The sequence below is a fragment of the Pithys albifrons genome, chromosome Z (assembly GCF_047495875.1).
Source record: "Pithys albifrons albifrons isolate INPA30051 chromosome Z, PitAlb_v1, whole genome shotgun sequence".
Classification (NCBI taxonomy): Eukaryota; Metazoa; Chordata; class Aves; order Passeriformes; family Thamnophilidae; genus Pithys; species Pithys albifrons.
Window position 1 is genome coordinate 39,892,856 of NC_092497.1, and position 24,958 is coordinate 39,917,813.

A 24,958-nucleotide genomic window follows, 5' to 3' on the forward strand; every position below is an offset into this window, starting at 1 on the left:
ACACAGAGCTCCTGGAGCAGATCCAGCAGAGGGCTATGAATATTAATGGACTGGTGCACCTCTCTTACAAGGAAAGGCTGATGATGCTGGACCTGTTCAGCCTCCAGAAGACATGACTTCATCGTGAGGAGGACCTCATCAATGTCTATGAGCATCTGAAGGGAGGGTGACAGGAGGATGGAGCCAGGCTCTTCTCAGTGGTGCCAAGTGATAGGACAAGACTCACTGGGCAGAAACTGATGTACAGGAAGACTCATCTGACTATATGGAAGAACTTCTTTACTATGGGGTGACTGCACACTGGAAGAGATTGCCCAGGGAGGTTGTGGAGTCTCCCTTATTGGGGAAATACAGGATCTGGACACAATCCTATGCCATGTGCTCTAGGATGATCCGGCTTGAGCAGGGAGGTTGAACCAGATGACCCACTGTGGTCCCTCCAACTCAATCCGTTTTGTCATTCTGTGATTTTCTGGGCAGACAAACCAGCCTGGGGTACTGCTCTTGAGAAATGAATCACAACCACCTGAGCCAGCCACAGGTGGAAATATCAGCTAGTTACCTCAGAAGTTCATGTTAGTACAAGCAGTCCAGAGGCCAGCATTGATATTTGGACCACTGCCTGCTTCCAAGAGTCACCGGGAAAAGGCGCTGACAGAAACGGGGGCCTCGGTGACCGCCACCTCCCCCCCGGGACGGCGGCTGTGTGACACCGTGAACCTCCTGTCCCCGGCATGAAACATTCAGGGCGGCTTTTGTCAGAGTCGGCGGGAGGCGGCGACTCCCGGACAACATTCCGACTGAATAATTTAAAGCTCGTAAGGGATCGGCGCCGACTGGAGCGCGGCGCGACAGCGCTTCCTGAGCTCTCGGCCCCGGCCTGGGCAGACACCAAGACCCACCTGGCCGGCTCGACCGGCTTTTGGCGGCTTTTGGCGGCTTTTGGCGGCCCCGAGCGGCGGGTCCCGCCCCGGGGCGGGGCAGGGCGGGGAGGGCGGAGCGGCGCGGCCCGGCCCGGCCCGGCCTGGCCCGCGGGCGGCGGAGCGCTGCGGGCTGGTCCGCGCTGCCGGCGCCGATGGTGCTCATGACCGAGCCGCGGGGCGATGCGGAGGAGCCGCGGGCTGCGCGGGCCGGGTGCCGGCGGGACATCAGGGGCGCTGCGCCGCTGTGAGTACTTCCCGGGCCGGGACAGCGGGACGCGCCGGGGCGCGGCTCCGCCCAGGCCGCCCCGCCGCGGAGCGGAGCAGGGAGGGCGCGGGGGCCGCTCGCCGGGGCCGGGGCGGGAACCGCGGGCCTGGGAGCGCCCGGGCAGGAGCCGCCAGGGGGATCCGCAGCCAGGCTGGAATCAGGGGCGTGAACACCCAGCCCAGGTCCCGGCGCGACCACAGCGCTCAACTCCAGTTACACTTCCATGAGCAAGGCGTATAAATACTGCTACTGGTCATTTCACGCAACAGCATGGAAATCTTTCTGAGCCGTGGCACAGAAATGCAGCAGCTGTGTGGCAATTGCATGGGCTCCAGTAAGGAGCTGTGATCCTCTCCTCTGGGTCCCAGGTAAACCCAGAGCTCTGTCGCAAGTTCACAAAGTCTGATGCAGGGCACGAGGCAGTAAAGTGGGAGCTCAGCGTGAATTCTGTCGCGACAGAGATGGGACAGGGCACTCCTCGCCTGCCTTGGCGTGGTTCCACACCGTGGTCCTTGCCCAGCGTGGTAGTCCCGTTCTGAGACCTCTGCTTTTTAACCTGAGCAGTACCGCAAAAATTGAGCAGGTGTACATAGCGAAAATATTTAATACTCTTCATGAGGAAGAGGCGACCTTGCTGGGTGGCAAAGGCTGGCAAAGGCTGGCTGCCTGGGTGAACTGCTGGAAGGTACGAAGTCAGAGGCTTCCCGTCGGCAGGAGGACTCCCTGTGCTCTGCCGAGGCTGCTGACATTCCCAGCCTTTCGTAGTGACTGGGGTCATCCGTAGTTGAAGGTTCATCTCCTACATTGGTTTGGCTTCTTGTGGAGGTCTCAGGTTGCTTAGGTGTTTGTGTGCCATGGCAATGACCATCACGTGAAAATGTTGCTGGAATTAAACAGCTGTTTTCATTCTAGTCCCCAATTCACGTGGGCAGTCTCAAGAATGGAACTCAAGCGTCTGCAAAACAAGAAACTAAAAAATGTGGAACTTTCTCCTGAAAAGAAATTTTTCAGAGTTGACTTTCTCCTAAACTGGGGTGATTCCTTTTCCCAAAGAGCTTTTCTTCCTGAAAATTTAATCTTAAACAGCCTCCAGGAGAAAGGCAAACAGGTTACTAGGAGCTGGCCCTCTCTCTCTGAAAAGAAAGTCTCAGAAGATCTGTGGTTTTGGTTGGTTTTTTGGAGTTTTTTTCCCAGCTGATCTATCCCTGATCTCTAAGCAGGTGTATTCCCAAAGTATGTATCACAGTGAAATCTGTTGCCAGAAATAACTTGGTTGTTAGAGAGCACTGGGAATCAGTGTCTTCTAAGTGTCCTTTATCCTGTATGGTATAATCATATCAGTGACTTCACATTACAAATGAGACATAATTCTTAGACCTTCTCAAGAGCCTCCGGACTTCAAGACGTGGATCCTGATCCCTCAATGCAGAATTATGCCAATGAGCCTTATGAAGTTCTTCAGGTATGCAAGATCTGTATCTGATTTTTCTCTTAACAGAACTAGGAGCCCAAGCCAGGGTATAGAAAGCTTGATCTCAGAGACAGTGGATGTACACCAGGTAACTGCCTGTCAGGTGTTTAAACTTTCAGTCCTGAAACAGCTACAGTTTTAGAAGCAAGGTCAGTCTTAATTAGTGTGATAAATAGGAAAGTCTCACTTACTGAGACACTGATATTTTTTTAGCTGTCAGTTCTTGCTGTTCATGGTGTCATGCAGGGGAAGGCTGGGTGGTCTGTTATTCTCTAAGCCAGTCTTCAGAAATATTGGCCTGGCCAGCAGGAGGGTGAAGGACAGGTAGGCAAAAAAAAACTTAAAATGCTCTGTCTTGAACTGGAAAGTTGTCAAACCATTTGCTGACTGGCAACAAAGTTGAAATTTGTTTACAAGTCCTATTTAGCTAGTAGCTGGATCCTTCTGAAAAACTTTTGTTTATTTGCCTGTGAGTTAGCTTCATAAGGCAGGTAATTTTGGATTGACTAATGAGAAGTTACCGGGGATTGTTCTTCTGAAGGAAAAGAGAATCACGATTTTGATTCAAGAAGAAGTGAGCTTTCCAGAAGTTGAATCGTTGAAAATTTATTTTCAAAAAATGTTCTGCCTAAGTTTATGTGGATGTGGTGGAGTTTCTTTCCCCGCATGTACTTCCAGGGAACAGTATGCAACCAACACAGCTCATGCTGACCTCTGGAAAAAAAAATTGCTAGCGGGGCTATGGAGGCTTATGGAATCTTTTCGTGTTTCCTGAATTTCAGGGGAGAGAGATTTACATGTGTAGAGAGGTTTATGTGTGTATAGTAGCCATACTTCCTGAAGGTATGCTTAAAATGTTGTTCAGTCTAGAGATGGACTTTATAGCTTGATATACTTCTGCTGTTATCATAAAGATGTCACTGGGGGGATAGGTGCTTCTGAAAGATTGAAGCTATAGAAGTATTTTGGGTTGGGGTTTTTTGTTGTTGAATTAGGTTTTCTTTATTATTTCAGGCTTGCTAACTGGGAAATTTCTATTTATCTGCCAGTGATTCAAGGATGTTATACAAAAAGAGTTAAGGCTATTCATGCTGACTTAGAAAATGGGCTTCTTTGGCATGTGTATATATAACGATAGTTATATATTTGCAAAGTTTGCAGTAGATCTACGTGAGTTTTACAACCACAGAGGTAACACTCTGCGTAAGATGGGCACTGCTATTATGTGGACCCAAAAGAGTGATGTGCCAAAAGATTGTCATTATGTGGAGCTCCTCCCAAAAAATTTCTGGACAGAAAAAACCTTCCAAGTGGCATTCCCTGACCATTGCATCCTGATGTGGCCTCATACCAAAAAGGAGTTAACCCTTGTATTGTATTTAGAGGATATTTAGTTTTCTGACCTGAAGGTGGAGTTTGTTACATTAGTGTGGCACTAGACCTGCCTTAGAAGCTGTCAGCCCTGCTGCAGGGACAGCTGGTGGAACAGATGTTTTAGTGTTGAAAACAGGAGTGTGGTACATCAAGGAGAAATGGCACAAGTGTGGTAGCAAACAATTCATAATCCATGTCAGCATCTTTCTGTTTCCATCCATAGTTGCTTCTACTGAAGTCAATATGGCACGTTCTGGTGTCACAGATAGTATTTGTCATGGTACAGTTCAATCTTTCCGTATTAGTGCAATGCGCTGAGTTACTGTATAGTAAAATACAGCTAATACTAAGTGGCATATTCTGTAACCCTTATGGTTACAGCATGAAGTATTGTCCAGTTACCAAGTGTAACATAGCAATGAAGAGGCTGGAACTTGAAAGTCTGAAAGGTGTTGAAGTTTTTAGATTTTTTTTTTCTTTTGGGAGCAAAACTGCATTGCAGCTACTGGGGAAAGTGTGCTACTGAAAGCAGTGGAAAATACTTGCAAGCAAATTGTGTACTTCTGGACTAAGAATGAATATGATTTTTATGGTTTATTTGTCTGAAAAATTAATCTACCATAACAGATGTTACCTAATAACTATTTATCAGCTGATAAGTTAAAAGAAAATTGACTGACCTGTGCATAATCACATTTCACCAATTTTTTTTTTACTTAAAATCTCTACCTGAGAGAAATACAAAATGCAGAGGAGAAAGGGGAGATTATTTATTTGATTCAAAGTTTTATTGCAACTTTGATTCAGGTTAACTTCTTTCCAGCAGCCAAACTTCTACTTCGTTTTTTTGTTTGGTTTTTTTTTTCAGAGGGAAAAAGTGTGTACTTTCAGTCAACAAAGATAGCATCGACACATAGCAAGTGTCATATTTTTAATTTTCCCTGGTAGTTCTTCCTTATTTTTATAGTGAAAATTGTAACATGATCTGAAAAGAAGGGTAAAAGTTTGCAAATAGAGCACTTAAACTTGAGGTGTCACAGCAAAGTTTTTTGACCTAAGTGACCTCTATTTGTTTGTGATGTTGGTTTTTTTAGACGCTTCTGTGTTTTCCTTTTTTCTCCCCGTTATTTTTACTTTATTCACTTTATGCGATGCTTTAGTTATAGAAGTAGCTTTTTAAAATAATTGTCCTGTGTGTGAGTGCATGTTATGTATCTGAACAGCCTTTTCTTTCTACCCATTTGCCTCATATGGCAAACCTGAAATCCTCAAAAAAGTGCTGCATTTATTGGTTAAATGCAGTCTTGTGAGTAATGCTCGTTAGGCAACATAATACTACAGATAAGCTTTGGGCATCAAGATTTGTTGCTGGTATTTGACAGGTGACGCATAAACATAGCTCCTGAATATTGTGTTCTTGCCACCTTCTCCATAAATGTTGCAAGCATGTGGTTGAAAATATGTGCTTATCCAATGATACCACTGCTGTGGTTAGTGATCACTGTGCTCTGTACACAGCTTTTGCAAAGTCCATATGTATCCTTTAAAATTAATATTTTTAGTCTTGTTTTACTGGTAAGCCACAGAGATCTTGTGTTTGGTCTAGGAAATTTTAGAATCTTTTGCAGTACTTATTTTAACTTAAATTCGGGTGCCAGTCTGGATCCAGCTAGCAAAAATCTCTTCAAATGTTGTCATCACAGAGGAAGTAATTTCTCTGAGTATGGTAGGATGAGTTGTGTTTCCCTGATTCTCCGCTTCTCCTTGAGAAGAAACGTCTTGCTTTATCTAGAGGATCTCTGAGCTACCCCAAAATTAGAGAGAGATTATGTTTTCTTGGCAGAGGGCTATAAACAAATATTTAAAACACCTGCTTTTTCTGCTAGGTAGTGCAAAGGGGAGTAGAAGATTGCAGGAGGACATGAGCAGCTGCTCCCTTCCCACCCACTTTATAGGGTCCCTTGTCCCATCTTCATAAAATGACATAATATCTTGTGCTGAGGTGATCACTACAGTAACTAATCAAGTACCAGGAGATGGGACAGTTGAATAAAAGGGAGAATAATGGATTGTAGGGGTACATACAAGGAGAACACTTGCCTTTTCTTAATTTCCTGGTAGTTTGAGCTTCAGTGCTGTACTGAAGTATTCACTTCCTTTAACTAAACTTCTGCCTGGAACTGACTGTTTTCTGCCTCTGTCCTTGAAAAATAGTACACTAAAGTTAGGGAGGTTAATAAGGTTCTGGGAAGAGTGGCAGGAAATAATATGCAAGCGGCAGATAGGCAGCAGGGAATTTCAGCAGAGTAGGTAGGGGCGGACTGCTCCTTTCGTCCTTGTCTTGGTTTGAGATAAGCAACTGCCAACCTCCCCAAGCACAGAGAGAAAAGCCTCCCTCCTAACACCAGGGAAAGGGAGGAAAAGAGAGGGGAAAGAAAAAAAACCACTTCAAACTGCATTTATACTAAATCTACATATATTTTTCACAGAAAGAAAAAGACAATTAGAAGAGAGTACAAATATTCACTCACACAAGGCTGCAACAGCAAGTTCCCCACCTCAACTTCTTAACGAACACACAAATTCTACTGTCCTAACTACACATTACTTAAGAAGAAGCTTATTCCCCAGGGAGACAAACCCAAGCAGAAAGGAGAGACCCAGAACAACACATTTTACTTTCCTGAGGTACCCTGTGAGCCAGTGGTGGGCCTGGTCCTCTCCATCCCCCCTGGGACAGCATCGTGAGTCCTCCCAAGAGGAGGGCTGAGAAGCGACTGCCTTAACCACTCCCACACTGGTTCCTACTTTCCTGGAGATGATGTCATAATGTGGTATGGAATACAAACTTACTGGCTAGAAGAGGTCAGCTGTTAGCTCAGCCCAGCTCAAGTCAGCTGACAGCTTCGGCCTAGTCCAGACTTCAGAGCCCAAATTTAGGCCCATCTAAGTGAACCCATAACAGTCCTCTGTGGATAGAATTGGGAAGCCTTCTCATTACCTGACTATACCCAGACCTGCCGGTGGCTCAGTTTAGCCCTCTGGGAATCTTTAGTGTGTTTATGAAAGACAGACCACTTAGGGAAACTTGACTCTTGATGGTAATTTTGTAGCTGTCATTAGTGCTACACTAGTTCAAAAAGAACCATTTAGGTTTGTTTAGCCTTTCTGGAGAAGAAGTGTTGCAGTACAAAAGTCCAGTAAATAACAGAATTACATATATGCCCATTTGTTTTTGTCAAATTTTAAAATACATGTAGGCATGCTGTGGCCAGCATAGGAGAGAGTGTGTTTTGCCATGATAGGCACTATGTGGCCAGTGGAAAAGCTCATGATGAAGAAGGAGGCTTAGAGAGCATTCGGACTCAATGTTCCTGTGACACAGAAAATAGAAACTCCAGCTGGCTTTAGCAGGGATCTGGCCACCATATGTCAATCTGATTCTCATGACTTTTTCCAAGACTTTAAAAGGAAAATGATTCCTTATATTCAGTGTCACAGTGAAAGGTACTGTTGTATTTAGTGTTGGTTAGACATATTGCTGGGAGCTAGTACTTCCTACTGTGAAATATGAGCTTTTTCATTAGATTATCTGTATTGTAACAAACTTTTCCATGAACACTTATGTAGGTCTGTAAGAAAAATCATAGACTGCAAAGATAATAATGGGAAATTCAGCATTGCCAGATCCTTGGTAAACAGTGAGCCTCCAACACTAATTTTACTTTGGTTCATGTCCGTCCTAGATGAAACATCAAAAATGTAATTGGGTATTCCTTGAAACTTCAAATTTTGCCTGTTCATTTATTGTTACCTTTCAAACAAGGAAGTTGTGATGAAATAGGGTAGAGAGACACAGATTATTTTCATTTCATTTGAAGTTTTTCCTTTTGCCTGGTTGTGCATTATTCTTGCTAGGGAACTTTACAAAAACTGTACGTAGATATGTAGGAACGGAATCTCTCTTTATTACACTTGAAACAGGGAAGCCTTATTCATGATTGTAAATTATCTATTATTAATGACAGTTCCCAATGAAACTGCTGCATGTTCAAACCCAACCATCCTTTTCTTTGTATATAACCTGTCAGAAGAACTAAAAATATTTTTTCTTATACACATTGATTAAAACACTTTATGTACCTCGTAGTGAGCTATTATTTCTGGAAGTGCTGTAAAAGCAAGGTTGCTGGTCATGTGATTCGTGGCAGCTTCACTTTTTGTAAGAAGAGAATGGAATAAAAGTGTTGGTAGGATTACTCCCAGATCTCTGCTTTCATTTCTAACTATTCTGCATTCTTAATAACAATTGTTAGTATAATTGCTGGTGTCTTTTTTTTTTGTTTTAATCCTATTTCAGGCAGATGTAACTGCTTAATTTTTTTCGAGAGCACAATTAATGCTGGGAAACTGGCAGCCGAGGCTCACATCATGTGGAGACATGTTTCTCCGAGTTCTTCCTCCAAAAACCAGAGATGTAGCTTCAGGTAATGAGACCAAACCTTTATGCTCATGCTCTGATGATTGGGCCTCATTTGTAAAGATGCCTGTGTTTTTTCACAGAGATATATGTTGTTTCTGCCTGATTTAAGGAGCAGCTCTAGTGGATAGATGCCTGTAGGTCGCATTGAACGTAGCAATTGTAGACAGATGCAGCACTTATCTTTTTTATTGGATTTGGTACAGAACAATTGATAGAGCTGGCATTTAAATGCCTTTGCCCTCTTTTCTGCACCTCGAAGATTTGTGTCACATGCTAGATTTGCCTGTGCTTATGTTCAGGTAAACAGTTGTTGGTCACCCTATTGAAACTCCCATGAAAACTGCATCATGGGAATTTGTGGAGTTGAATAAAGATACATGTGAGAGGGCTTTTGCTTTTTGGATATATGAAATGGAAACTCATGAAAAGGCAAAAGAGCTAAATGGTTTGTGTTCCTGTTCTAGTGTTAACTTAATAAAATATCTTGTTATAGTGTCTCTTGTTTCAGAGCACAGGGAATTCTTCTGTTTTTTTGTTTTTCTTTTTTTTTTTGTTCTATGGAACTTGACACCAGTCTGGTTTTGATTAGACAGGGAATACAAACAGTTAATAATAGATGGTATTTAGAGCAGAGAATTTACATACCTGCTAATGACGTCTGCAGTGTCACAGTGATCTTGCTGATGTCCAAGTGGTAAGGCAGTGTGAAACTTGATCTAGTTATTATGTGAAATGTCTTTTCAGTTGAAGAGAAAAACCCGACTTCCTCTAACAGTGTCGAAGGGATTTCTGTTCAGTATTAACTCAAAAATTTCATTCATGTTTTTAATAAAGATATAGCAATGCAGACATATGAAACTACTCACAGGTAAGTAATTGTGTTCCAAGAGATAGGTGTGGAATAGAGCACAGCAAGTATTTCTGAAATTAATTACCTTGATGTATAAAATTAGATTCATATTTGAAGGTAGTCTTTGACAATTGGGTTCGTTCCTCTTTTGGTGGCATCTGACATCGAGATTTCAGCTGTGCCTGCAGTTGTTTTTGATCCTGAAAATGCCTAGGGAAAGACGTGGTGTGTATGCATGTGTGCCCCCATCCATATGCATGTTCTATACAGTTAATGTGCAGCTATGTAATTCTGCCTCCATTATGCCTTGTTTGACTGTGATCTCGTAAGAAGAGAATTACTCTGCTCCTTAAACAGCCTGACATAGTTAAATCTCAGTCTGGCTCATATCTATTGATATTAACAAACCTGTCATGCAGGGGGTTGCATGTCTACACACATTAATGCTTTTCTGCTCTTGGTATTTGGTATAAATACATCTGCTGGCTATATATTTGCTATACAAAAAACATAAAATACATAAAATACTTCAGAATCAGCTGTTTTACTTACTTTAGATTTCAGCCTTAAGTACAAACTGTGTACTGAGTATATGTAATTATTTAAATACCAAGTGGATTGGTTATGGCCTTCTTAACATCTATTTTAGCAGCTGTTAAGGACATCTCTACTCCTAGGTGCTTAGGGTAAGTTTAGCTCATTAGTCAATGTTTGGCTTTCCGTTTGCATGTTTGGTATTTGGCCTTAGAAGTAGATTAAATCATGACATTATCTTGAGGCATTGTTTTCAGAAGATATGTTTTCTGACATAAACAGCGCTGTGTGTCACATAGCACTGGAGCATGGCTGTATTGCTACTAGAATCATTTTGCTTCTGAGTGATCAGACTATACAAATAGAAAACATCTAAGTCTTCAACTTGAGCACTATTGTTAGCTTTTTCAGTACAGAGACCACTCTAATCTGCTCTAATAGCACAGCAGTGGAGTTTAGTGTCGAAAGTGTTTTCTTCAGTCCAGGTGTGAAGTAATTGAACTGTGCACAGTATGAAAGCAAACTGATCAAACTCTCCAGAATCTGATTACACAAGCAAAAAAACTTAGTTCAAACTGGTGCAGTGTACCAAAGAATGTTTAGGGTAATGATGGGACATATCTTCTGAAAGAAGACTTAAGACTTTAGTCCTAGCAAAAAGGTAGTTTGAGGTGATTGCCTTGATATGGTAGGTCAAGGAAGGTCAGTGTCTAGGAGGAGATCTCTGACCTGCAGAATGCTTAGAAGAGTGTCCTTTCAAGCATTGGTGCATTCATCTTACCCTCTTGCAGTCATCTCTACTTGAAGCATATTTTTCATATGTCTCCTGGATACTGCCAAGATAGATTTCTTCATTATGCCTCATCTTTGCTTTTAAAGACTGCCAAAGTCTGTCATCTTGATCACAGTCTAGAACTTTCTCGTGGGGGGAAGAGGAGAGGCAGATAGTGGCCTCTTCTCTGTGGTGATCTGTGACATAGCCTGAGGGAGTGGCCTGAAGTTATATCAGGATAGGTTTAAGTTGGTTATTAGAAAGACGTTCTTCACCCAGAGGGACGTTGGGTGCTGGAACAGGCTCCCGAGGGAAATGGTCACTACACCAAGCCTGACAGAGTGCAAGAAGTGTTTGAGTGATACTCTTGGGCATCTGGTGTGACTCCTGGGAATGGTCCTATTCGGGGCTAAGGGTTGGACTCGATTATCCTTGTGAGTCCCTTTCAACTTGGCATATTCTGCGATTTTTTGATTTGGAATCCTTGAACATTTGCATCATTCCCTTTGACTTTTAGTTGCTGTAAAAACAACCAGTTCCTTTATCTGAATAGACTCATGTCAGGGCATAAGTGTGGCTCAAATAACATTATGTCTTAGCATTTGGACCTTTCACATACATTGATTCCTTTGTCAAATCTTTTCAGTCTGCCAACAGCTACCCAGTAAACTCAACAGAACTAAAGGATAGAGAATATCTTTGTAGTTGTGACATATATTTTCACAGATGATATACCAGGCATGGTTGTGGACAGTAGGGCAGAAATTATTCCACACTATTGGTTTATCATTTGCAGCAATATAGGAGTCTAACTGCTGTTGCAAAATTAATCCTTTTTGTATAAAAGAAACAAAGCAGGACAACAGGTCTTCTAAGGTAACATTTTGATATTTATGCTACATCCACAGACAGAACATTGCAACTCAGTGGGCTTAAACTCTAGGGACATACTGTTTTGACTCCAGTTACAAACAATTGAAGCTGTAGCTAATTTCTCTGGTTATTCAATGGGACTTTTTCCTCCTGCATACCTATCTGCAATTTGTGAACCAGAGATTGGTTTGTCACAATTTATTGTGGCTTCAGAGCTTTTAGACCTTTTATTAGGTGAACCAAGTGGTGTCCTGAGGAAGCTTTATAGAAGGATTTGTGTGGCTGTGGGGAATTGAAGACAATAACCACTATAGAGTTCTGGAATTTTTGGTGTCTTATGTATGCCTGAGAAGTGATTGTGTCTGTTTCTGTACTGGAGCTGTCAAAGACAACAGTTGTTCCTTATGGCTCACTTTCCAAACTGTGGCCTATTGTTTTTGTTCAGTGATTCTTACTCAAGCTAGTTTAGAAGGGAACAACGGAAAAGTTTGTGGTTTAGATTAATGTGTTTAATTTTTTTCTCCAGAATAATTCCCTTTACTATGGTTCATTATAACTTTCACAGAAAGTTTGAATTTTTCAGGTCCTCAAGAAAATTAATGTCAATCAAGGAAACCTTTTGAAATTCAGAAAATTTTACGCACTACAAATAACATGACACACATCTGCCAGAAAGTTCTTGCTTCACAGAAAACATTCAGATCAGATAAGATGAAATTCCTCTGACTGTTAAAATATATTGATGAATAATGTATTTCTGGACTTCATTAGAATGAAACTTAGTCCACTGCCTTTATGTATTTCATAGCACTTTCCCTTAAACACAACTAATGTTTATTTTCTCTAGCTTTGATACAATCTATGATCCCATAGTAAGTATAGGCCTTGGCTTTGAAAATACTGTGACAACTGTTGTCATTTGGAAACTAGAGACAACTTTCTCTTTTTTTTTCTTCTAGATGTTATTTTAAGTAAATTCGGTAGTAGTACCAATATATGTTCAATTTGAGAAATGTTTGGTTTTATACCAACAGTCTTGATGTAACAATGCAGTTCTTTTGTGTGCAACTACTGCTAACAGTTGTAGCAAACACTGCTTGTTTCTTAAATGCCTAGATCTAATCTTTTTTTTTTATGGGTTCCTGACTTTTGTGTGCTTTCTACAAAGCATTTATTAATACTGACTCACATGTGAAAATCTAAGAAGTGCTTTAATTTACTTGTGACTTGATAAACAAAATTTGACTGGTTTTGGAAAAGGAAAGGAAATTTTAGGAAGTAAAGGCCTTCTCCAGAAGGTCAGCTAAAATTCTTTTGATACTTAAAAAACACATGTTAAGTGCTGTGTGGAGCTATAGTGTTCAGAAGTGTGGGGACAAATCCGTATATAGCTTTTCACTATGTGAAAGAGGCATATAGGAGGTAGGGTGAAAGATAGACATAGTGAAACCAATCAGATAGTAGGAGTACACCCATTTGCTACTGCCAGTGGCATGTGATGCATGGGTGAGTCTCCTCACACCTGTGTTTGGGTACATTGTCACTGTTCTCAGCTGCAGAAGACTGTCCTAGAGAGGAGACCAGACTGGCATTAGTTAGCTCAGCATTTCCACACACAACAGTCAGCAGGATTAGCATGTTGAGATGCCCAGCTTAAGCTCTCTGCCATCCGATAGCAGCTAGATGGACTGAGTTCAGACAGCAGAGGTTCAGAAATAGTAAAGTTAGTAGGGAAGACAGATAGGACAGTACAGGCACATAGGTTTAACTCTGAAGTAGAAATTAATTAGGGAAATTAATTTCTCTCGAGGGAAAGAGAATAAGAATAGTAATTAAAAAAAGGCATTAAAGAGCAGGAAAGCATCTAACCATACAGGCAGGTGTAAATAAACACTAAAACCTGTGTTATATGTAGTACACAGGTGTGAGATGGGCCTCCTTGACCAGTTGATGTCATTGCCATGTAATAATAGCAGGCTGTCCAAGGCAGTGATGGGCTCCAATCAGACATCAGGCTCAAGCAGCTGCATCTTAAAAACACTGCTGTATTACGTAGTCCTAATCACTTGAGAGTTTCCACGCTAAGCTGCACTTTTGAAATGCAGGTGTGATTGAAGCAGAGAATTTTGCCTCACCGTGTTTCTTATCCCACTTGTGTCTGGTATTCTCTGGCTGCCCTTGGAGCCCAGGGATGTGTGGAATAGAAGTATAACAGTTAGCAAGACTGAATAAGATGTTTTCAGGTTTTGCAGACTCTTGTAATACAAACTCCCCTATGTTTGCAGGGAACACCTTGAGTGGGTGGTTCTGTCTGCTTAAAATCTCAAACAGCATAAAACTGCTTACTTGGGTTTTTTAAGGCAGATTGGGTTCACCATATTAATCCTTTATTACTGCTTTAGTCCTTTCAATTATACACAAAGTATTACTTAGGAAGTCTCAATTCAGTGCTTCTGTGATGAAGAGTGCTAAGGGTTGAGGAAGGGTTAGATGGGGAAATGGCTGCTGTATGTAAACATAAAATGCCTTGAGAATCAAGGCATTTGTGCTGTGCCATCAGCTCTAGTTTAGCTGTGAGATAGGATAACACCTCATTAGATCTCAATTAAGATGGTCTGATCTTATTCACTAGAGTATAGTAATAGCTAAGGATCTTTTTGCATCCTTCCTTAAAGAAGAGAAATTAAATCAGTCTGAGAATGTCTATTAGCAAAACTTTTGTCTTAGTAGGAAAAGAAACTTCCTGCTAAAGACACTGTCACGTGATGGCTGTGGTATTGCTGTAAAACTGCAGAAATTAAATATTGCAGTGGAAAGCTGCTGTGCGTAGAGTCATGCAGGCCAGGCATTAAATTAGTGGGCAGCATAGTTTGGCTTTGTTCTTTAGTGCCTAGAGTGTGCTGGAGTCTTTCTTAGGTGTCAGATTTCCACAGGCAGATATGTGTATATGTTTGTCATGTCCCTTTAAAATATTGTTACTCTTCAGACTCTGTTATTAAAGACAGCTTTTTTAATCCCTATTTTCAGAGTTAACAATTTATTAGAAAATTATGAAAAAGGAAACCAGGGAGAGGCTCTGATGGAACATGTCTGGGCCTTCAGTTCCTTAACATTTCTGAGGCAGTAGCTTGTGCTGTGAAAAGACAATTTATTGTGGTGGCAGTGCTGCTTTTGTAAAATAAAACCAATGATTTTTGTACTTGGAGAGGAACTCTTGTAAAAATTTTGCATGTGAACCTCACAGAAGAGGCATAATAGAGGCAAAATAGGACCTATCTTACTCTTGCAACACTGAACCACAAATAATCTGCTAAACACTAGGTACTGTTATGCAGAATGTTTTTCTCGCAAGTTGCCAATCAAGTTAATTTCCATTAGTCATCTGAGTCTAAGTACTGAAGATGGAATGCATTTTTCCGAAACATGGCATTGTCTTTGAAATCGAAACTAGAGCTACAAATTTTATGAGCGCTGAAATATCCGTGGCAGTATTTCAGTTTTCTCTCCTCATTGCTGAAATTCCAGTACTGGAGCTCAGACTACTGTTCAGATAATACTGTCAAGTCAGTAGATAAAGACTTTTCAGGACCTTAATATATAACATATATCATAATTTTGTTCTTTAATATGTGCTTTATTGTCACCATGTTGCAATGGCATTTCACATCACAATGAGTCCTGCAATACACATCTTTATCTGTTTTTTTAATTACTTATTTTTCCCTCTGCAGTTCAGATGGAGAAAATGGGACTGATGAAAAGAGAAAGGCAGGAAAATCGCCTACTCTGTTGCTGCAAACACCCACCAGCGAAATGGAGTATTTTGATGACCGGAAAAAAGTTGATGTTGCTAGGTAATGTCAGAAATACTGTCAATTTTCTTCTAGTCAGATTATTAGAATGATTACAACCCATTTAAAAAGCTAGACTGAGTAGCAATATTTATCAGACATCCTAGTTATGGGTTAGCTTGGACACTATGCAAGTAAACAGGAATCAGACTCACCTTTCAGGGTTGCTCTGTTACCCAACACAAGCAGTCAGAATAGTGGGAATTTAACGTTAGAGCTGGCTCAGTTTCCCTGTTCTAGAAAAGAATACATAGCTCTGTTTGATGCCACTGCTACTTACATCTCTTTCACAATGTTTGACAGGCAGTCAAACTGAGCTGCAGTTTGAGTCCTGGCTTGTTTCCTGAGCACTTTTGTGCTGGAATATTGATTGTCCATGGTAAAATTGTGACATAAGTTTTAATTTTGGACTCTCTGCTGTATATTGCATCAGATTACTGTAATGTCTCAAAAAAACCAGTCCTTCTTCCTTTGCTGGATATCTGAGTTTAGAAGAAACTAAGATATTTATATGGACCAGGAAAGGAGGTGATTCCCCCAAAGAATCACCACTGCTTTGAAATTTAGGAGTGGGTGTGGGGTATTGGCTCCTCCAAATGACTCATGTGGTAATACCAGTCACACCGGGCAGGATGGAATTGTTCTCAGGGCAGAGTAGGCTCTCACGCTCTCTCTCTGTGTCTCTCTCTCCCCTTGTGCCTTTGTTCGAAGAAGGAGGTGCTGGGAGCTGAGGGTGAGTGGGGTGGTGGTTCTCAGCAACCCCTTGCAGCTGAAAATCTGTGCTCAGGAAGTCCGTAGCTAACCCAAAAGGTTCCCTCTCTTTCCAAAGCCCAGGGGTGCACAGAGGAGTTTGAGGGGGAAGGCACGAAGAACCAAGCTAGGAAAAGGAGAGTTCACCAGCTCAGCAGATGGTAGCTTGCAGTCCCCGTGGAAATGAAGTGCAAACCAGGTCTGTGTTCCTCACCTCCACCCCACCATTAAGTTGGAATCTAGAGTCATCAAGCAGTCTTTTGTTCTCAGTCTTGGTACTTCAATCCCCCAAACCTTTGTGTTTGGAGAGAGAGAAAAATTTCTTCCCAGCCCCCACCCCACTTTTGTTTAAACCTTTAACACGGGAGATCTTGAATGTATTTTAAACTCTTCTAAAAGAAGATTAAATAATGCTAAAATCCCTCTTGCTTGGCTTTGCATTCTTTGCATTCTTTTCCCTTTGTCAGCTGAGCAGTCAGTTCAAAAGTCAGTGGTCAACCTGACATTGTGGTTTTGATCATAAGACAAATATTTTAAAAACATAATTTAATTTCATGAAACATTTTTCAGGAAGAAGTATTCAAAGGAATATGTCTTTTTTTTCTCCCAAATCTTTCTAGTTTTACCTCTCAGTATGTTTGGCAAGGGGTATGCAGGAGTTTTTTGTAAGGCCTACTGTTTGTTTTAGTTTGACCTATACTTTATGTAAGCACACAAATACATGTCCACATGTAATTTAGAGTTTTCTTCTTTGAGGAACCACCTGAGATAATGCAGCCACTTCTCCTCCTGTCTAAATCAGTCCTACTATACTGTCTCTTTCCAGCTGTGTCTACCCTGGGCTTTCTGTTCATCTCTCCCCCAGAGTATATACTGTAAATAGGGAACCTCTCCAGTTTAGACAAGTAAAGAAGACTTGTTTTGCAGGATATGGAAATTTTTCACAGAATCGCAGAATATACCAAGTTGAAAGGGACCCACAAAGATCATCAAGTCCAGCTCCTGGCCCTGCACATGACCATTCCCAGGAGTCGCACCGTGTGCCTGGGAGTGTTGTCCAAACACTTCTTGAACTCTCTCAGTCTTGGTGATGTGTCCTCTTCCCTAAGGAGCCTGTTCCAGCACCCAACCACCCTCTGAGTGAAGAACCTCTTTAATATCCAGCCTAAACTTCCCCTGCCACAACTTCAAGCCATTGCCTTGGGTTCTGTCACTGATCACCAGAGAAGAGATCAGTGTCTGCCCCTCCATTCCCCTCATGAGAAAGTTGTAGATTGCAGTGAGAGCTCCCCTCACTCTCCTCCAGGCTGAATAAACCAAGTGACCTCAACTGCTCCTCATATGAATTCCCCTCCAGACCCTTCACCATCTTCATTGCCATCCTTTGAACACTCTCTAACAGCCTAATATCTTTCTTACATGGGCTGCCCAAAACTGCACACAATATTCCAGATGAGGCTGCCCCAGTGCAGAGCAGAACGGCACAATCCCCTCCCTCGCCTGGCCGGTGATGCTGTGCCAGTTGGCCCTCCTGTCTGCCAGGGCACTGCTGACTCACATTCAACTTGCCATTGACCAGGACCCCCAGGTCCCTTTCCAAGGCACTGCTTTCCAGCATCTCATTCCCCAGTCTATATGTATATCCAGGGTTTGCCCCATCCCAGGTGCAGAATCTGGTACTTTCCCTTGTTGAACTTCATATGGTTGGTGATTGTCCAGTTCTCTACTTTGTCGAGGACTCTGTGCAGGGCCTCTCTGTTTTTGAGGGAGTCAACAGCTCATCCCAGTTTTGTATTGTCTGCAAACTTGCTTAGTATCCCTTCCAGTCCTGTGTGCAAGTCATTTATGAAGATGTTGAAGAGCACAGGGACCAAAATGGAGCTCTGCAGAACCTGACTGGTTACAGGTCACCACTCTGATATTACCACATCCACTATTACCCTCTCTTCTCCGGGGACACCCCCTTGTCGCGGGGGAGAAGCTTGCGTGCCCTCATGAGGTTGAGAGCTATGCTGGGGGTGGTTTGTGCCGCCAGTAGGGTCTCCCATGCCAGACAGGTCTCAGCTGAAGGGTCAGACAAAGTGTGTCCACGGGCAGGATAGGCTCGCTAGCCGCCTGGCAACCATCCTAGGAGAAGGACAACTCCAACCCCAAACCCGGGCAGATGGAGCTCGCTTAGCCCTGTAAGGCCATCCATCTAAGAGAAGGATACTCTAACCAAACCTATGTCCTGAGGTATTCGCTGTCACCATCCAAGCTCGCTAGGCCGTGGCAGATGAACCTTAGGAGTAAAGGGTGGGGCCAGTTCTACGCACGCTGTGCCTCACCTAAAAAATCCATTGCACAGGCTTGAAGGGTTCACCCACATTGCAAAGCCCTGTAGCGACAGGTGAGGGTCAAAAACAGCAGGTGATAGGAAGCAGCTGGAAGCTGCAGACCCAACCCTGCATGCAGGCGGTTCAGGATATGGGCCATTAGAGACTTGATCCCGGAGATGACAGTCTCTTGCAGCAGCATCCTGAATGACCAAGCAGCCTTTTCTAGGGACAGCACTGCTTGCTCCACGTGGAGAGGGGCCTAGCAAAGGTGGCCTAAACAAAGCTCATCTCCACACCCGGTTGGATAACCGTGGCCAACCGGCATCTTCCATGCGGTCAAACAAAAACAGAGATTGCAAAGGTGTGCTCAAACTAACACTCGCATGTTGGAACATCAGAACCATGCTTGATACTGGGGATAGTGGACGTCCTGAGCATCGTTCTGCTCTAATTGCCCACGAACTGTCACGGCTCAACATTGACATTGCTGCTCTCAGTGAAGTTCATCTTCATGAGGAAGGCAGCCTTAAAGAACATGGTGCTGGCTACACACTCTACTGGTCAGGCAAACCCAAAACCGAAAGACACCTTTCAGGAGTTGGCTTCATGATCAAAAACTCCATTGCCTCCAAACTTGAAAATCTGCCAACAGGTCATTCTGATCGCATTATGTCCTTACGCCTTCCCCTACACAACAAGCAACATGTTGTTCTTTTTAGGATATATGCACCAACTCTCCAAGCTGACCCAGTTGAAAAAGACAAATTCTACACAGACCTGCGCCGCCTCACCCAAAATGTTCCTGCAGATGATAAGATCATAATCCTTGGTGATTTCAATGCCAGAGTAGGTAAGAATTCTGAAGCCTGGAAAGGAGTCCTGGGCAAGCATGGCATTGGAAACTGCAACGACAGTGGACACCTCCTGCTAGAGTTTTGCGCAGAATGGCAGCTCACCATCACCAACACTATCTTTCAACAGAAAGACAGCCTGAAGACAACCTGGATGCGTCCTCGATCCAAGCACTGGCACCTCATTGACTATATCTTAGTGCAACAGAGACATGTCAGTGATGTCCGTCATACTCGAGTGATGCTGAGTGCAGAATGTCAAACAGACCACCGCCTTGTGCGCTGCAAACTTAACCTCCACTTCAAGCCCAAACCTAAGAGAGGTGGCATTCCAAGGAGGAGGCTCCAAGTCAGCAATCTTCAAACAGCCACAGTGAGAGACAGCTTCCAGGGAAACCTTCAAACTAGACTTAAAGATAATCCCATAGATCCCTCTCCTGAAGCGCTTTGGCAACATATTAAAAGTTGCATCCTGCAGTCCTCTGAAGAGTCCCTAGGGTTCTACTCCAAGAAAAACAAAGACTGGTTTGATGAGAACAATCAAGAGATCCAGGAATTGCTGAAGAAGAGAACTGCTCACCAAGCACACCTTGCTCAACCATCTTGCCATATAACAAAAGCCGCCTTTTGTCTTGCATGCAGTAAGCTCCAACAGAAACTTCGAGACATCCAGAACAAATGGTGGCTCGACCTAGCAGAAAAGACACAACTATGCGCAGATTTGGGTGACCAAAGAGGATTCTATGAGGCCCTGAAAGCAGTGTACAGACCCACACACCAGGTTCAAAGCCCCCTACTCAGTGCAGATGGTCAACTGCTTCTAACAGATAAAACATCCATCCTGAACCAATGGTCTGAGCACTTTCAGACTCTTCAGTGCCAACCGTGTAGTCCAAGGCTCAGCAATTCATCACATTAAACAACAACCGGTGAAACATGAATTGGATGCAGCCCCTACTATGGGAGAGATACTCCAGGCCATACAACAGGTGAAAACTGGCAAGGCAGCTGGGGTTGATGGAATTCCATCTGAAATCTGGAAGCATGGAGGTCAAGCACTCCATGCCAAATTCCATGAGCTTGTTGTCCGTTGCTGGCAACAAGGGGAACTACCACCAGATCTCCATGATGCAGTCATCATCACCCTGTACAAGAAGAAAGGAGAAAAATCAGACTGCTCAAATTACCGAGGTATTACTTTGCTCTCCATTGCTGGTAAAATCCTTGCAAGAATACTTCTGAACAGATTAGTACCCACTATTGCAGAAGATCTTCTAACTGAAAGCCAGTGTGGTTTCAGAGCCACTAGGAGCACCACAGACATGGTGTTTGTTCTCAGACAACTGCAAAAGAAGTGTAGGGAACAGAACAAAGGTCTCTATGTAACCTTCGTTGACCTCACCAAAGCTTTCGACACTGTGAGCAGAAAAGGCCTGGGGCAGATCTTGGAACATTTAGGATGTCCCCCCAAGTTCCTCAAAATGATCATCCTGCTACATGAGGATCAGCATGGACAAGTCAGATATGGCGATGCACTCTCTGAGCCCTTTCCAATAACCAATGGTGTGAAACAAGGTTGCGTTCTTGCACCAACTCTATTCACAATCTTCTTCAGCATGATGCTCCAAAGAGCCACGGCAGACCTTGATGAAGAAAACGGCATCTACATCCAATATTGTACCGATGGAAGGCTATTCAACCTAAGGCGACTGAAGGCCCACATCAAGACCCTGAATCACCTTGTCCGTGAGCTGCTTTTTGCTGATGATGCCGCCCTCGTTGCTCACACAGAAGCAGCTCTGCAGCGCTTAACATCCTGCTTTGCAGAGTCTGCTGAGCTTTTTGGGCTGGAAGTCAGCCCGAAGAAGACAGAAGTTCTCTACCAACCTGCACCTGAAGAAGTCTTCCATCATCCTCACATCACCATAGGCAATTCAGAGCTTAACAGTCCAGCAGTTCACCTATGTGGGAAGTATCATTTCCTCAGACAGTAAGATTGACAAAGAGATAGACAACAGGCTAGCAAAGGCATACAGAGCCTTCGGAAAACTCCATAAAAGAGTCTGGTCCAATAAACACCTGAAGAAATGTACAAAGATCAGTGTCTACAGAGCCATTGTACTGTCTACTCTTTTATATGGGTCTGAATCCTGGGTCATCTACCGCCACCACCTGCGGCTTCTCGAACGCTTCCATCAGCGCTGCCTCTGTTCAATCCTAAACATCCACTGGTCTGATTACGTGACCAATGTGTCTGTTCTTGACCAGGCAGGGGTCAGCTGAGAACGCAGCTGCGCTGGGCAGGGCACGTCTCCAGGATGGAGGATCACCGCCTTCCGAAGATTGTGCTCTATGGTGAACTCGCCACCAGCTGCCGCAAGAGAGGAGCCCCAAAGAAGAGATACAAGGACTCCCTGAAACAACACCTCAGTCTTGGCCATATTGACTGCCACCAATGGTCCACTCTGGCCTCCAATCGGGATTCATGGAGACACACCATTCACGACGCTGCTGCTTCCTTTGAGAATGCACGGAGAGTCAGTCTTGAGGAGAAAAGACAACGCAGAAAGAACCGTTCCTTGCCAGTGTCACCTAGGGAGACGTTCCACTGTGCCTTTTGTGACCGGACCTGCCTATCCCGTATCGGCCTTTTTAGCCACCTGCACGCTTGCAGCAAGCGTGGGTAGTGCCCTTCTCAAATCTTCGTTCGCGAAGCCGAGTCATGATGCTGATGATGATTACCCTCTGTGCTCAACCCACCATGTGATGTGTTTATCCAGCTGTGTGCTGGACATTTTGTCCAGAAGGGTCCTGTGAGAGACAGTGCTTTACTGATATCCAAAAAGATTTAATCAACTGCACCGCCTGATCAGCTGGGTGGGTTAACTTGTCATGAAAGGAAATCAGGTTTGATAAGAAAGATTCATGAAGCCATGCTGACTGTGACCAACGACTGCATTGTCTTTCATGTGTTTTTCAGTACCTCCCAGAATAATCTTCTCCATAACATTGCGAGCACATTTCTTTCCGCATTTTTTCTTTAGTGCAACATGTCCTTCTGGTCATTCAGTGTGAGAATCCTGTGATGTGTTTTGTCTTCTGCTCTTCAATCTGCAACTGAAGGCATCTGGAAAAGATCTGCCTGATTTTTATAGTGTATTCATACACATTTGTTCTGTGCTAAATAACTCTCACAGATAATGTTCTTCTCTTCTGGATTTATGAAACAATTATTGCACCTCTCTGTTTTTTTGAACACTCCATGCCATTAATTCCTCCCATATAAAACAAACAAAACTTATTTTTCCAGCCATCCACAGAGACTTTACTCAGTACAACTTCTCTAGTGTTGTATGAGGATTTTTTTTGGTTTTCCATTATAAATGCCTAGAGCTGTACAGGTATGGCTTCCCATACAAGTGGCACTCGGAATTTTGTTGCATCTCCTCTAGGGTTGCTGACTACCTTAATGATTTCATTACACTAGATTACACAGTTCATAGCCATCTTCTGACTTGTGCACCTGTGTTTCTTCTCTGTTACACTTTTCAAATGAGCTCACATCTTATAATACGCATTTCTAGGTTTCAGCACATACCTTCCACTCTCAACTACTAAGTTTTATCTTTATCTTGCATTAGTAAACAATCTGCTGCTTAGTATTAGTACTTCCCATGTTAGCAAGAAACAAATGAATGTGAAGCTAAGCACTGTGATAATTCATTAAGCTGTAAATTGTCCTGAATTTTTTTAACTTCCTTACAACTAGTAAGGAATTTAGAATATATCTTCTAGATTAAAAGACTACCTTCAGCGAGGACTGACATAATTTAAGAATAAGATATTCTCCTTTTTATTTCTATGCAATTCTTGATGAATTAGATAATAGTTATTTAAAAGATTAATATGTTTCATGGAAAAGCACATCCTCTTGGTACTTACCAAGACTAATGAACTGAGGCCAGGCTTATATCAGATGCTTTTTTTTTTTTTAAATCTTCAGGACAAAGAGCAGTACAGATAGTCCAGTCCTGACAATGGATATCAAGAGTGACTCCAAGATTGAAAGGAAAAAACGTGCCTCAAATCAGGTAAGGCAGAGAATTTGTTTGTTTACATATAGTAAGAGTAAACACATAGCCGTCACGAAAGGCCTTTTGCTTAGCATTCCTATAGTTCATGATTGTATAAGACCATAGATTCCTTTTCCATCAGTCTGTTAGGGTCTGGGTAAAGCAGATTATAGAGTTAATAGCCAGACAGAAAAAAATATTTTAAAACAAGTGGGCAAAATGAGAAGGTATGGGGAGAACAAGAAGTGGAGCAGGTCACTTGATTGTCAGACTGTCTAATAAAGTGTGTGTTTTTTGGGTGCGGGGCTTCTTGTTTTTTAGCTGAAGGCAAATGCACACTTTCATAAGCTGTTTCTAGATGTTCCCATTGATGAGCCACTGAAGCAAAGTAAGTATTAATTACTGTGTCGTTGTTGGCTGTGGATCCTAGATAATGTAGTTACCCACCAACTGTGGTGATGTACAAGACAAACCATCTAAATTAAATACCTCTAACTCCAGCTGCCTAGATCTAGCTACAGGACCTTCATCTACATGCAGTGGGCATGTTGTTGTAATCTTGCAGAACTTAAATCTTTGCTCATTGGGCCTGTTTGGGAATAGCAGCCCATTTTGCAATTCTTAGCAGATTGGCCTAGTCGAGTTCTTTTTGGTACTGAATCTTCCCTACTAAAGGCACTACTTGATACAGCACTGGTCAAGTGATTAGCGTGAGATTTTGCTGTTGATGATACTTTAATATTTAAAAACAATAATAGTAAAAGGACATCAAGTGTTTAAATATTTTACTGTTGCCTGTGGTTCTTTCAACAAGCGAATTCTACATGGACATGTATAACAAATGTTTCTTGAAAAGAATACAAAGAAGGCAGTTCATAAGTGATAAATGGTTTGCTCAATGTCTGTGAAGTAAAAGCAGTATTACTTTGTATGCTCTACCTCTGTTGATCATGTAGTTGAGACAATTGTTATAGAGTAGAAGTTCAAAGCTAAAACTTTCATTAAACTCTTTACATTCAAGTAACATAATTACCTGAAAGATAGTCAAAAAGTTTAGAGAAAGCTAGGTAGTACTCTGTCAGAAAGGATTTTTGACTTCTGGAGGCCAGTTGCATGTTATTATTCATGTCAGTCATCACTCTTCAAATATTTTGAATCTAAACTTAGACCTCTGACACCTTCTTAGCTCATCAGTATATGATAAACATTGAAATTTTCTAGGCTGGGCAATGTTTTTGAAAAAATACAAACCTGAACATATTATGGCTTTGAAAAAAGAATGAAACAAAAACCAAATTGGCTTGGCTTGTGTTGTGATTACCTTGAAGATTATAGAGTATCTATTTGTTTCAGGCTTTACCTGTGCTCTGCAGAAAGAAATTCTGTACCAAGGAAAGTTATTCCTTTCTGAAAACTGGATTTGCTTCCATTCCAAAGTTTTTGGTAAAGACACTAAGGTTAGTAAAATCTTTATGTACAGAACAGTAATGCTATTCTTAGTAATATGTTCATCACCAGAAGCTCAAATTATTATGCAAGTCCTACTTCTATGTTTTATTGAATACAATCA

At 42.5% G+C, this 24,958-nt stretch overlaps 1 protein-coding gene across 6 annotated transcripts in view; it reads left to right on the forward strand.

The window, feature by feature from the left end:
- GRAMD2B (GRAM domain containing 2B) overlaps nucleotides 1–24,958 on the forward strand; it is a 54,793-nt gene that overhangs the window by 11,304 nt on the left and 18,531 nt on the right. For 2 of the 6 annotated variants that reach the window (XM_071579943.1, XM_071579942.1), the window contains exons 2-5: nucleotides 15,277–15,399; nucleotides 23,319–23,406; nucleotides 23,710–23,776; nucleotides 24,742–24,845. In XM_071579943.1, coding sequence (XP_071436044.1) covers nucleotides 15,277–15,399; nucleotides 23,319–23,406; nucleotides 23,710–23,776; nucleotides 24,742–24,845 — 382 coding nt within the window. Of the gene's footprint in view, nucleotides 1–991; nucleotides 1,168–8,304; nucleotides 8,521–15,276; nucleotides 15,400–16,225; nucleotides 16,346–23,318; nucleotides 23,407–23,709; nucleotides 23,777–24,741; nucleotides 24,846–24,958 lie in introns of those variants that run through there. The other 4 variants (XM_071579944.1, XM_071579945.1, XM_071579947.1 and 1 more) reach the window with 4 other exon arrangements.